The 15108-nt window shown below is 42.7% G+C and overlaps 1 protein-coding gene across 1 annotated transcript in view; it reads right to left on the minus strand.

The window, feature by feature from the left end:
- The window catches only part of LOC115160127 (A disintegrin and metalloproteinase with thrombospondin motifs 19), a gene marked incomplete in the record, with an annotated part of 113093 nt that overhangs the window by 95871 nt on the left and 2114 nt on the right, over positions 1-15108 (minus strand). Inside the window, 4 exon segments of the mRNA XM_029710473.1 lie at positions 770-924; positions 1350-1433; positions 1994-2166; positions 9206-9386. Of these exon segments, the coding sequence (XP_029566333.1) occupies positions 770-924; positions 1350-1433; positions 1994-2166; positions 9206-9386 (593 nt within the window).

The raw sequence follows: 15108 nt of genomic DNA on the forward strand, positions 1-15108 counted from the left end.
TTTTACCAAATAGGGCTATCTTCTGTATACCACCCCACCTTGTCACAACACAACTGATTGGCTCAAATTCATTAAGAAGGAAAGAAATTCCACAAATTTTTAATAAGGCACACCTGTTAATTGAAATGCATTCCTGGTGACTACCTCATGAAGCTGGTTGAGAGAATGCCAAGAGTGTGCAAAGCTGTCATCAAGGCAAAGGGTAGCTACTTTGAAGAATCTCAAATATAAAATTATCTTTGATTTGTTTAACACTTTTTTGGTTACTACATGATTCCATATGTGCTATTTCACAGTTTTGATATCTTCCCTATTATTCTACAATGTAAAAAATAGTAAAAATAAAGAAAAACCCTTGAATGAGTAGGTGTGTCCACACTTTTGACTGGTACTGTATGAATAGGTGCTTGTAGGAACTGACCTTTCGAAAGCGGAGTCTGTTTATTTTTTTGCAGTACTACCTTGGTATTGGACAGTGTTGATGGGCAGGTAACATGACCAATGGCTGGCCTATTGGGTGTGTTCTAAATGTATGTCACGGCTGCAGGAGATCAAACCAGCCTGGACACTTTGGGGATGAATGACCAGTACATGTTCAAAAGTAATGCACGCACATCCAGCAATGTTCCAGGTACAGGATTCAAAAGATTATATAATAGAAAATAAATAAATTGAACAGGGCAAAAAATTTCACAGAAATAAAGTATATGGGAGTGTGTGTGGGTATCAATTTATTTTCTTTGAACAGTGCATGCAATGGACACAGTACCGTGTGATTAGAATGGCCGTATCCACGGAGGGTAAGTCCTCCCTCCACCGAGTGCTAAAGTCTGACATCACGCTCTTCTTCCCATACTCCTCCTGCTGCCAACGACAGAAACTCTCCAGCATCTTCTCACCATGGTGACCAATGTACATGTCTGACTGCACAGACAGACAGACAGACAGACAGACAGACAGACAGACAGACAGACAGACAGACAGACAGACAGACAGACAGACAGACAGACAGACAGACAGACAGACAGACAGACAGACAGACAGACAGACAGACAGACAGACAGACAGGGGAGGGAGGGAGGGAGGGAGGGAGGGAGGGAGGGGAGAGAGAGAGAGAGAGAGAGGAGAGAGAGAGAGAGAGAGAGAGAGAGAGAGAAAGAAATAGAGATAGAGAGACAATTTATTAATTGTTTTGACCTGACATAAGGTTCTATGACTGCTTATGATGTATTCATTACATGACATTGGAAATAAAATCAACCTTGTTGTAGAATATAGATGTTAAGTTATTCTAAGTTACTCTACTTGTAGGTTATGTCTCATACTGTACAGTTGAAGTAGTTTCTTACTGGTGTTTCGTGAAGCAGCACAAGTTTAGTCAATCTGATATTAATCTGTATTCCCAGGCTCTTGTGTTGAAACAAGTTGAAAACCTGCAAAATGAAAGGAATGGATATTATTTAAAACCCTTGTAATAACACAGCAACAAAATGATATTGCTGTATAGCAACAACATACCTATCCCGTCCTTTCAGTTGTAAGCAGGTGCCTAGAGTAGGGGTTTTAGAGGTTGTTTCTGGACAGGACCAGGGAAGTACAGGGGGATAGAGGTAGGGTTAGGGCAGGGGTGTCAAACTCATCTTGTCCCGGGGGCAACATTTGGTCTTCAACTATCCATAGTTTTGGGGGAATTGTCTATGCTCCCTGACTGTCTAGCTTTCATTTGGGTGATTATTAGCTGGACAAAGTCAAGACACTGTATGAATGTAGGTCCACGATCATTTATACAGTTTCCATTTGGTTTTTAGTTATTTTACTCAAACCACCCGCGGGCTGTATGTTTGACACCCCTGGTTTAAGGGGTAGGAAGGAGGGGTTGTTTCTGGACAGGACCAGAGAACAGAGACACATACCCATAGATTTCTTATTAAATGATTCTCTATGTATAGTATAATATATTCATAGTAGGTTCTATGTAAGTCTATACACATACCATATTCATGATGGTGAGGATGAATCGTTTGGCTGCCTCTGAGCCGTGGTAGCTGACCATGGCTGGGTCGGCCACCACCACAGTCTCCACGTTGTACTCGTGGAGTAGTTTATACGAGTACCGTTTCCCTCTGCCTCCCTCAGACGGCTTCCTGTTCTTACTCTTCTGTCTTTCTGTAAATAAACAAAAGAAAAATGACAACGCTTATTGTGACGCTTCCCATAATGCCCTGTAGTCAAATTGTGGTTGTTGACATAGGCATTACATAAATGCTTGTGTACTGCTCATGAATGTGTTATGTGTGGCTGATGAATGTGTTATGTGTGGCTGATGAATGTGTTATGGAGTCCTTATGAATGTGTTATGGAGTCCTTATGAATGTGTTATGGAGTCCTTATGAATGTGTTATGGAGTCCTTATGAATGTGTTATGGAGTCCTTATGAATGTGTTATGGAGTCCTTATGAATGTGTTATGGAGTCCTTATGTAATTCCTATTCAAATAGTGTTAGCTCATGTAGTTACTAGAGTATAACCAGAGTGTAACTAGTCAGTATAACATGGTAACTATTATTACCAGAGTGTAACTAGTCAGTATAACATGGTAACTAGTATTACCAGAGTGTATCTAGGCAGTATGGTAACTATTATAACCAGAGTGTATCTTTTCAGCATAACATGGTAACTAGTATTACCAGAGTGTAACTAGTCAGTATAACATGGTAACTAGTATAACCAGAGTGTAACTAGTCAGCGTAACATGGTAACTATTATAACCAGAGTGTATCTTTTCAGCATAACATGGTAACTAGTATTACCAGAGTGTAACTAGTCAGCATAACATGGTAACTATTATAACCAGAGTGTATCTTTTCAGCATAACATGGTAACTATTATAACCAGAGTGTATCTTTTCAGTATAACATGGTAACTAGTATAACCAGAGTGTAACTAGTCAGTATAACATGGTAACTAGTATAACCAGAGTGTAACTAGTCAGTATAACATGGTAACTAGTATTACCAGAGTGTAACTAGTCAGTATAACATGGTAACTAGTATTACCAGAGTGTAACTAGTCAGTATAACATGGTAACTAGTATAACCAGAGTGTAACTAGTCAGTGTAACATGGTAACTAGTATAACCATAGTGTAACTAGTCAGTATAACATGGTAACTAGTATTACCAGAGTGTAACTAGTCAGTATAACATGGTAACTAGTATAACCAGAGTGTAACTAGTCAGTGTAACATGGTAACTAGTATAACCATAGTGTAACTAGTCAGTATAACATGGTAACTAGTATAACCAGAGTGTAACTAGTCAGTATAACATGGTAACTAGTATAACCAGAGTGTAACTAGTCAGTGTAACATGGTAACTAGTATTACCAGAGTGTAACTAGTCAGTATAACATGGTAACTAGTATTACCAGAGTGTAACTAGTCAGTATAACATGGTAACTAGTATAATCATAGTGTAACTAGTCAGTGTAACATGGTAACTAGTATTACCAGAGTGTAACTAGTCAGTATAACATGGTAACTAGTATTACCAGAATGTAACTAGTCAGTGTAACATGGTAACTAGTATAACCAGAGTGTAACTAGTCAGTGTAACATGGTAACTAGTATTACCAGAGTGTAACTAGTCAGTGTAACATGGTAACTAATATAACCAGAGTGTAACTAGTCAGTGTAACATGGTAACTAGTATAACCAGAGTGTAACTAGTCAGTGTAACATGGTAACTAGTATTACCAGAGTGTAACTAGTCAGTGTAACATGGTAACTAGTATTACCAGAGTGTAACTAGTCAGTGTAACATGGTAACTAGTATAACCAGAGTGTAACTAGTCAGTATAACATGGTAACTAGTATTACCAGAGTGTAACTAGTCAGTGTAACATGGTAACTAGTATTACCAGAGTGTAACTAGTCAGTGTAACATGGTAACTAGTATTACCAGAGTGTAACTAGTCAGTGTAACATGGTAACTAGTATAACCAGAGTGTAACTAGTCAGTGTAACATGGTAACTAGTATTACCAGAGTGTAACTAGTCAGTGTAACATGGTAACTAGTATAATCAGAGTGTAACTAGTCAGTATAACATGGTAACTAGTATAACCAGAGTGTAACTATTCAGTATAACATGGTAACTAGTATAACCAGAGTGTAACTATTCAGTATAACATGGTAACTAGTATAACCAGAGTGTAACTATTCAGTGTAACATGGTAACTAGTATAATCATAGTGTAACTATTCAGTATAACATGGTAACTAGTATAACCAGAGTGTAACTATTCAGTATAACATGGTAACTAGTATTACCAGAATGTAACTAGTCAGTGTAACATGGTAACTAGTATAATCATAGTGTAACTATTCAGTATAACATGGTAACTAGTATAACCAGAGTGTAACTATTCAGTATAACATGGTAACTAGTATTACCAGAGTGTAACTAGTCAGTATAACATGGTAACTAGTATAACCAGAGTGTAACTAGTCAGTATAACATGGTAACTAGTATAACCAGAGTGTAACTAGTCAGTATAACAAAGGAACACAGAACAATAGGTGAATTTTTGTCAAATGAAACTGGTCAGATTCTGTTTCAAATCAGTCGCAAGTGTATTGACACTGTAGTTCCATGTAACTCAATGTAACTGTCTGGTATCTGTAACTGAAACGTACGCCCATACACATGAAAAAGTGGTCAGTTATATAGTGACTTTATTGGTCAGCACACACTTATTTTGAAAATGGGTAGTAGACAGAAAGTCCACACACATTGACCTCATCTGGAGCGGATTTCCTTGATCAAAAGCAGATAGGTAAGACCTCGTAATGAAAACCCTTCTTGGTTTCTAGTCCGCTTTGCGAGAGCTCGAGGATTAACACTAATGTGGAGATAACCCTGCGCTTATTCAAGGTGAGAACTAGGAACGATAGAACAATCAACGTCTTACGACCGGAGCCACTATCGTTGAACCTGAAAGATACTGTATGTCTACGTGTGACAGTTATGTTGAGTTGCAGGTGAGTGTTTTTATATGTTCACATATTTTCTGGGTTGAAGAGATCTCAGAAGTCCAATCTGGCAAGCAGAGAAAACGTCTTCATCTACACACCATTGAGTTCTCTTGCTCGCTGTACATAAATCAGACATGGATCTCTCAATAAGCTGAGGCATGAGCTTTACCAATGGAGCCTTAGCATGCAAGAGGACGAAAGCTAGTGTGGAAGTTATTACTTTCTGACATTGAGATGTACAAATTCAATGTAGGGTTGATGAACAGTATAGGTGGAAATGCCTTAGGATGACAGGATAATTTGCAAATCGCGAGGTAGAAAATATGAAGTGGATAACAGCCTACAGGGTGAGAATATGACACTGGGCCTTTGTGAAGAACATGGTTTGTTGGCACTGTTGCATCATGCTTAAAGGTAAGTTATGGCTGGTCAGTAAATTAATATAGGTAGAAACATGAAATATCTCTACCTACAGTATATTCATTTACTGACCAGTTATACCAGACAAACATGTTCTACAAGGTCCATTATTATTAGTATTATCATTACTTAATGAGACAGAAAAATATAACTTCAAAATAGATTTGTGCACTTGTAGATCTTTCATAGAATTAGGAATAATAGAATGGACATGAACTATGTTATGACAGTATAAAAGATCAGCCATTTTGGTAAAGAAGTTGGTCAACCATGGTCAGCCAGTGCTGTGATAAGATATTACAGTATGTAAAAGAATGAATTTGAAGAGTATCTGAACAGTATGTTTATTAGCTAGCCAACGAGTTTTAGTGGAATGATTCCATCTAATCTTTCAAATGAACTTCCAATATACCAACATTCCATACAAACAATGTAGTCAGTCCACAGCCATACACTGGCTTAAGTCCGTTGATGATAGGACTTAGACAAGTTGTAAATGCAGCAAGTACTGATGTTGAATCAAATTATATTTTAGAGGCTATTTATACAGAACATTTGTATAAATCCTGTCTAAACTGTATTTATAATTATATGACAAATTTTGGTTTCATAAATATTTCTATTACACAATTTCTGCTATATCACATGCTTTACTTTTATTTCCCTGCATAATTGAAAGGAGGAAATGCATCACCGTACCAGGCGGTGATAGAACCCGGCAGGATGCTCTCAATGGTGCATCTGTAGAAGTTTGTGAAGGTATTTTCTTCACCACACTGTCTGTTTGGATGGACCATTTCAGGTTGTCAATGATGTGTACTCCGATGAGCTTTTCACCCTCTCCGCTGCGGCCCCGTCGATGTGGATGGGGGCATGCTCTCTCTGCTGTCTCCTGAAGTCCATGATCAGCTCCTTCATTTTGTCGGTAATCGGGCCTACCATTGTTGTTTCGTCTGCAAACTTGATGATTAAGTTGGAGACGTGCGTGGTCACGCAGTCATGAGTGAACAGGGTGTACAGGAGGGGGCTGAGCACCACCCTTGTGGGTCCCCCGTGTTGAAGATCAGCATAGCGGAGGTGTTGTTGCCTACCTTCACCACCTGGGGTCGGCTCATCAGGAAGTCCAAGACCCAGTTGCACAGGGTGGGGTTCAGACCCAGGGCCCAGAGCTTAGTGATGAGCTTGAACTGTAGTCGATGAACAGCATTCTTACATAGGTATTCCTCTTGTCCAGATGGGATAGAGAAGTGTACAGTGCGATGGCGATGGCGATTGCGTCATCCGTGGATCTGTTAGGGCGGTATGCAAATTGTAGTGGGTCTAGGGTGTCAGGTAAGGTGGAGGTGATATGATCCTTAACTAGCCTCTCAAAGCACTTCACGATGACAGAAGTGAATGCTACGTAGCGACAGTATTTAGTTCAGTTACCTTCGTTTTCTTGGGTACAGGAACAATGGTGGACATTGTGAAGCAAGTGGGGACAACAGACTGGGATAGGGGGAGACTGAATATGTTATTTTTACCGGAGAGTTCTTTCTTCCTGTCCGGGCAATGTATGGAGAACCCCGCTGACTGTATGGACGAGGACAGTATATCCAGAGAGAGCCATGATTCCATGAAACAAAGCATGTTACAGTCCCTGATGTCTCTCTGGAAGGAGATCCTCGCCCTGAGCTCGCCTACTTTATTGTCCAGGGACTGCACATTAGTAATATACTTGAAAATTGTGGATGGTATGCGCACCTCCTAAGTCGGACTAAAATCACACTACGAATTCCTCTTCTCCGTCGACAGCGTCTTGTAGCAACCCCTGGGATCAGTGGAATTGCCTCGGGGGGTACAAACAAAGGATCCAATTGTGGAAATGCTGGTGAGTGACCGCCAATCTGATATCCAAAAGTTATTTTCAGCAAGAAACATTCTGAGCAAATAATGTAATAAATAACCACAAAATATATATACTGCAAAGTTGGCTAGGAGCGAGGAACTGGGGAACCATGTCTGTCAGCACCATCTTGTCATTTTGTGGGCAACCAATCGCAGCGCACTAATGGATAGTAACTGTCATTGAGTCCGACACCTCGGACAAGCTCACATTTAAAATGCATGAAAGCCAGTGAGGGCTATGGCAAAAACTGTGCTTAATGGCTAAATCATTTAATAGTGCACCAGAAGTACTTGCTACTGTGATTGCTGAAATGCAGAGCCTGTTGATGGAGTATTTTTTTTATCCAAAATTATATTTTTGTTACATTGTTTGCTAACTCAACTGGTTAGCTAGCTCTCTCAGTCTCATTGACCACCAAACGTTGCTAACCCTAGCTAGCCACTTAATATAATTTGTTTTCTAAAAAAAATGTATGTAAGCTAGCTAAGTTAGCAATGCTATGAATACAACTCCCATCTGCAGTCGACATCCGGATACGATTTGAAAGCTCCAAAAGTGGTTATAGCTTTGACTGCATGTTTACAGTGAATTCTGAGCCATTCACAGTTGCTAGCTACACTACATAAATCATTTTACCAGGTTCCTGTTATGCAATTGTAATGACAGTCCACCACAACATACGCAAGAGTTTCCTGATTAGCAAGGGGTAGTCTGTGTTTAATTTCATTGTGTATTAGAACATATATGTACATATTCTTATTCATTTCTTTACACTTGTGTGTATAAGGTAGTTGTTGTGAAATTGTTAGATTACTTGTTAGATATTACTGCATGGTCAGAACTAGAAGCACAAGCATTTCGCTACACTCGCATTAACATCTGCTAACCATGTGTATGTGACAAATAACATTTGATTTGATTTTGATTTGAGAAACACAGTTTGAGATCATTGTGAGAGGATTTCGCCAGTGGTTGAATGGGGAATTTTGCAACAGTTTGCAACAGTTTCCAAGGGGGGTGGGCCTTAGCAAAGGGTCAATTAGACTGGTTTGGAAATCTCCTTGGCCAAAATGGCTGCCATTATCACACCATTCTGGAACTTTGAGGATTTATTTAGGACATAGCCACAGTGTTGGAGTAGTGAACTTCATGTAGTTCAACTAGTATTTTAACTCCATTTTGCAGTAGCTTGATGGTCATTGAACTAAATTTAAATCTAGGTAGTGTTTACAGTAGTTAATGACTTTTTTTGCCATGTAGTGGTGTAGCTAAATACTGGAATTACACACAATTTTCTTTGCAAAAATATAATAAAATATGGGTGAAGTAGGCAAGAATTTCCTTTCTGTTTTGGCATCAGACCTGCCTTATTCTCACTTGAAACATTGCTGTTGTGTTTACTAGGCTAAGTTACACATTCTGTTAACATCTGACTCCAGAGTGATCTCTTCTTGCAATTTGTAGTCTACAATATTTCAGATTTAGATATGTAATTTTTCACGAAGTAGATTGGATGTAGTGAACATATTTTTCAAAGTAACTTTAGTTAAGTAAACTATATATTTGTTAAGGGTAGCTTTAGTGTAGCGTGACTTCTTCCAGTGTGTAGTAATTGGTAGCGTGTTAAACTGCATTTTTAGAGTAGCTTCCCCAACACTGTGTAGCCCATAAAGTAATTTAATAGGATCTCTGTGGGATCTTCATAACAGGCAGCATAGACCAATAATCCCTAAACCAATTTCAAACCAAACTAAAACTTAACCTAAAACTTAAAAAGTGCACTATCCCTTTAATAACTTCAGTGTTCCGAAAGGGGAACATCTTCATCAATAATGTGTCTGCAGCACAAGATGGAGGAAGCCCACCTGGAATGACTCCACAGTAGTTGCTGCTTGTCTGTTTGTCTGTCGTCTGCTTGTCTGTCTGTCTCTCCTCGGTGGTGGAGCGCTTCCTCCTGTACACGCGGTGAGCCTGTCCAGTGACGGCCAGCGTTTTATTGACAGGCTCGATGTAGAGGAAGTCTCCATTGAGTTGAATGAAGCCCATCTGCAAAAAATGGACAAGACAAGACAGAGATAATGGCTTGCACTCAAACCGCATTTTTGCACTCCAACCGCAAAGGAGGGGAGATATTGTAGGAGAGCACAGCAGCATATCAATCTAGGCATCAAAAATACATTTAAATTTTAGCAGACATCTATCCAGAGCAACTTACAGTAGTGAGTTCATACTGGCCCACCATGGGAAACAAACCCACAACCGTGGAGTTGCAACCACCATCCTCTATCAACTGAGACACACGGGGACGCACAATAGGTGCTGATTTGTGTCTGGGGGAAAAATATCTTCAAACTGTACAGTAGAGCCATGAGGTATTCATGACGGTAAAGCCTCTTTCTCTCTCTCTCTCCCTAATTACATCTAAGAGAACACCTGGCTTAATTATGAATAAGAGATGAACGTACAGCAACAAACGTAGATTACATTGAATGCAAGACTTAAACATTTCAGTCACTCATCACTTGAGCCCACTGTGTTGTCGCTGTCCTGATCATGTCATCAGCCTGATATACACTGACATTTCAATAAGGAAGCTGACTGCCTGACGTCAGTACATGTCAAACGATACAACACCACACTGCACTGTGTTTGTCCTTCTCAGTACGTTCACAGCGTCTCTCTCTGAGCAATAAGGAGCAGCATTCTCATTGGTCAGTGTGAACGCTAGTCAGGTTTCCCACTTCCGTGCAGAGCTTGAAGGGGTTGTGGCATTTCTCTGAACCTCCCGGCTAAACACACTACACAGAACCATGGAACCCCGGAACCCCAGAACCCCAGCCCTGAAGGCTTGGAGGTATGCCATGAGGCCGAGACGTCTACAACTAGGGCAACTTTACATTACAGGTCAGTTAGTCCAAATAACAAAGCCCTGCTTACACGCTCCCCGCCACACACCACCTAGAGCTCCCCACTACTTAGAGCTCACCACCACTTAGAGCTCCTCACTTCCTAGAGCTCCCCACTTCCTAAAGCTCCCCACATCCTAGAGCTCCCCACTACCTAGAGCTCCCCACTACCACCTCACTACCTAGAGCTCCCCACTACCTCGAGCTTCCCATTACCTAGAGCTCCCCACTACCAAGAGCTCCCCACATCCTAGAGCTCCCCACTACCTAGAGCTCCCCACTACCTAGAGCCCCCCACTACCTAGAGCCCCCCACTACCTAGAGCTCCCCACTACCTAGAGCTCCCCACTACCTAGAGCTCCCCACTACCTAGAGCCCCCCATTACCTAGAGCTCCCCACTACCTAGAGCTCCCCACTACCAAGAGCCCCCCACTACCTAGAGCTCCCCACTACCTAGAGCTCCCCACTACCTAGAGCCCCCCATTACCTAGAGCTCCCCACTACCTAGAGCCCCCCACTACCGAGAGCTCCCCACTACCTAGAGCTCCCCACTACCTCCCCACTACCTAGAGCTCCCCACTACCTAGAGCTCCCCCACTACCTCCCCACTACCTAGAGCTCCCCACTACCTCCCCACTACCTAGAGCTCCCCACTACCTAGAGGCCCCACTACCTCCTCACTACCTAGAGCTCCCCACTATCTCCCCACTACCTAGAGCTCCCCACTACCTATAGCTCCCAACTACCTAGAGGCCCCACTACCTCCCCACTACCTAGAGCTCCCCACTACCTAGAGCTCCCCACTACCTAGAGGCCCCACTACCTCGAGGCCCCACTACCTCCCCACTACCTAGAGCGCTCCCCTACCGAGAGCTCCCCACTACCTAGAGCTCCCCACTACCTAGAGGCCCCACTACCTCCTCACTACCTAGAGCTCCCCACTGCCTAGAGGCCCCACTACCTCCTCACTACCTAGAGCTCCCAACTACCTAGAGGCCCCACTACCTCCCCACTACCTAGAGCTCCCCACTACCGAGAGCTCCCCACTACCGAGAGCTCCCCCACTACCTCCTCACTACCTAGAGCTCCCAACTACCTAGAGGCCCCACTACCTCCCCACTACCTAGAGCTCCCCACTACCTAGAGCTCCCCACTACCTAGAGGCCCCACTACCTCCCCAACACCTAGAGCTCCCCACTACCTAGAGCTCCCCCACTACCTCCCCATTACCTAGAGCTCCCCACTACCTAGAGCTCCCCACTACCTAGAGGTCCCCACTACCTAGAGCTCCCCACTACCTAGCGGTCCCCACTACCTAGAGCTCCCCACTACCTAGAGCTCCCCACTACCTAGAGCTCCCCACTACCTAGAGGCCCCACTACCTCCCCAACACCTAGAGCTCCCCACTACCTAGAACTCCTCACTACCTAGAGCTCCCCACTACCTAGAGGCCCCACTACCTCCCCAACACCTAGAGCTCCCCAGCTCTCATTGCAAGCTCCATAACCTCAAATTGTCCATACACACCCATTCCCCTCGGGGATATTCTCCAAACGTGGTGAAAAAATTACGAGGAACTCTCCAACAAACCCCCGGAGGGATTACCTGATGTTTGGAAAGAAGGAGGAGGGTCAGGAGGGTTAGTGTTGCAGGAGGGGAGTGAAGGGAGAGGGTAGGCCGATGGTGAAGGCATATTTGGTTTGGGTTCATTTAGGTTTGATGATTTGTGCAGACTAAACAAGCCACCGGTGTTGCCTGATTAAAAGAAAGTGGGCTGATGAGGAGAAAATTGTGGGCAGAGATAGACCGAGGGCATGACCACTTCAAGCCATACTGACCCTAGTCTCAGAGATCCCAGACCTAGGACAACAGCACTAGGTCTGGGAATCATGCCAGTCACTGTTTTTTAAGCTTGTAACTCTAATGTCATGGCGCATGCAAACCACTCACTAGCGAAACACACTCATTGAAAATATCCTCTGCGAGCTCCATCTAGCTAGATACCAGGAAGGACATGACGTGATAGGTCATGACGTGATAGGACATGACGTGATAGGACATGACGTGATAGGTCATGACGTGATAGGACATGACGTGATAGGTCATGACGTGATAGGTCATGACGTGATAGGACATGACGTGATAGGACATGACGTGATAGGACATGACAGGACATGACGTGATAGGTCATGACGTGATAGGACATGACGTGATAGGTCATGACGTGATAGGACATGACGTGATAGGTCATGACGTGATAGGACATGACGTGATAGGCCATGACGTGATAGGCCATGACGTGATAGGTCATGACGTGATAGGACATGACGTGATAGGACATGACGTGATAGGTCTCTAACGTAGTTCCACCTCTTCTTCTCTATTCCAACTGACGAAGATACTTATACAGGTACTTCGACAGGTACTTGTACAAACGTCTATGCTGGAACATTGGTACATTGTGGGAGGCAATGTATCTGTGTATTGAGACTACACTGACCCCTCAAAACCAGGTCTGAGGATGGTTCACTGACCTATGTTGACCACCTTTCATTTCAAAGGACTTTTCATATCATCAAGGCATCCGTGTGGAGTCCAGCAAGAACATAGCAGAACAACAACATGACTAATGGAGTTTGACTTCTGCACTAGCGTTAAGTATTTGGGTCATTCTTTATCAACCAATTTCTCCCTTCTCACTCCAGTTATCCCTCCTCGCAGTTCTGACGTTGCTACTGTTGCAGTGTTATTATGGCTATGTAATTACACCAATTACAAGGGCTTAGGGTCGAGGTCGATCCGTTTACGTCCTGTCAATCACCACGCCAACTCCATCCTTTTGTGCAATTTGAGCCATGACCAACTCTGCTATTGTCAGTCAAACATTATTAGAACCTAATTGCCCAATAGACATACAGGACACAACATGTCAAATTGTCCTCTTGCTCGTGACATTTCAGCAGTTTTGGTCAACATTCTAAATGATTCACTTTTTTAAAAGAGACACATTTTCCAAATATGCAGAACTATGGAGTGAAGTCAACCTTGCCATGCCATTGAAATATCAGGTAAATGCTAATCTCCACACAATACACATCCATACATCAGAATGCATAGAAGTTGTAAGCACTATGAAACTAAATGTATCAGTGCAGAGAGAGAGAGAGAGACAGAGACAGAGAGAGAGAGACAGAGAGAGAGAGAGAGAGAGAGACAGAGAGAGAGAGAGACAGAGAGACAGAGAGAGAGAGAGAGACAGAGAGAGAGAGAGAGACAGAGAGAGAGAGAGAGAGAGAGACAGAGAGAGACAGAGAGAGAGAGAGAGACAGAGAGAGACAGAGAGAGACAGAGAGAGAGAGAGAGACAGAGAGAGAGAGAGAGACAGAGAGACAGAGACAGAGACAGAGACAGAGAGAGAGAGACAGAGACAGAGAGAGGAGAGAGAGAGAGACAGAGAGACAGAGAGACAGAGAGAAGAGAGAGAGAGAGAGAGAGAGAGAGAGAGAGAGAGAGAGAGAGAGAGAGAGACAGAGAGAGAGAGAGAGACCGAGAGAGAGACAGAGACAGAGAGAGAGAGAGAGAGAGACAGAGAGAGAGAGAGAGACAGAGAAAGAGAGAGGTTGATGAAATGTCAACTTATGTAACGTCTGTCACATTCTAAAATTAGCGTCAAAATTCTGTCACCTCTGGTAAGTCTGCTGAGATCATTAATGTTGTAGATTCCTAATGCTGCCTCTACTGTGGTGTGAGCATCATTACCTTAGACCGTCACTTCAAACAGTACTCAGTTTATCTTAGGTCAGAGGTCTGGCTGTGGTGTATTTCTCAGTGATACATTGTTGTGTGGACTGATCCAATGGTGTAGGATGGCATACACTGTACAATGGTTCAACAAAATGACTAGACACAGATACTGGTATATTTAGACGGTAACAAAACCAATATTGCAAAACTACACAACTGGTTCCATCGCCATCGTAAAAGTTAACTCACATGAACTGCAATATTTCATTAATTGAGAGCTTGTTGTCGCATAGACAAACAAGGAGAAAGAAAACAATGAAGGGAAAAGCAATACCGTGCCTTTGCCAAGCTCATTGCGTGTTTCAATGTGTGTGAGGCGAAGTTTCGGGTTAACAAGACAGAGTCCGGGACTGTGGTCCAAACTGTTGAGACTGAGTCCAAGCCTCTCTAACCACAGGAGCTCACCCTTAAAACCTCAGGGGGCTGCTAATGATTCTGTGCTGTGGCTCACGGAGAAGTTCATGTTGTCTGCCCTGAGACGGCACAAAGCAGGGTGGGCCAAAAACGCAGTGGACCTTGTAGAGTTTACCTCCCACACATTCAAAAGATACACCTAAGGCTAAGGCGGTATGCATGGAGTTACACACATATAAACACAAATACACCACACACACACAAACTCACTGACAGAGACAGAGTAGCTACAGTATCTTCCCACTTTAGACATACTTCAACATCCCTATTAAACTGTCCCAATGAGTAGGAAATCTTCAACATTCCTATCAAACTGTCACAATGAGCAGGAAATCTTCAACATTCCTATCAAACTGTCACAATGAGCAGGAAATCTTCAACATTCCTATCAAACTGTCAATGAGCAGGAAATCTTCAACATTCCTATCAAACTGTCACAATGAGCAGGAAATCTTCAACATTCCTATCAAACTGTCACAATGAGCAGGAAATCTTCAACATTCCTATCAAACTGTCACAATGAGCAGGAAATCTTCAACATTCCTATCAAACTGTCAATGAGCAGGAAATCTTCAACATTCCTATCAAGCTGTCACAATGAGCAGGAAATCTTCAACATTCCTATCAAACTGTCAATGAGCAG

The sequence above is a fragment of the Salmo trutta genome, chromosome 23, assembly GCF_901001165.1.
Source record: "Salmo trutta chromosome 23, fSalTru1.1, whole genome shotgun sequence".
Lineage (NCBI taxonomy): Eukaryota > Metazoa > Chordata > Actinopteri > Salmoniformes > Salmonidae > Salmo > Salmo trutta.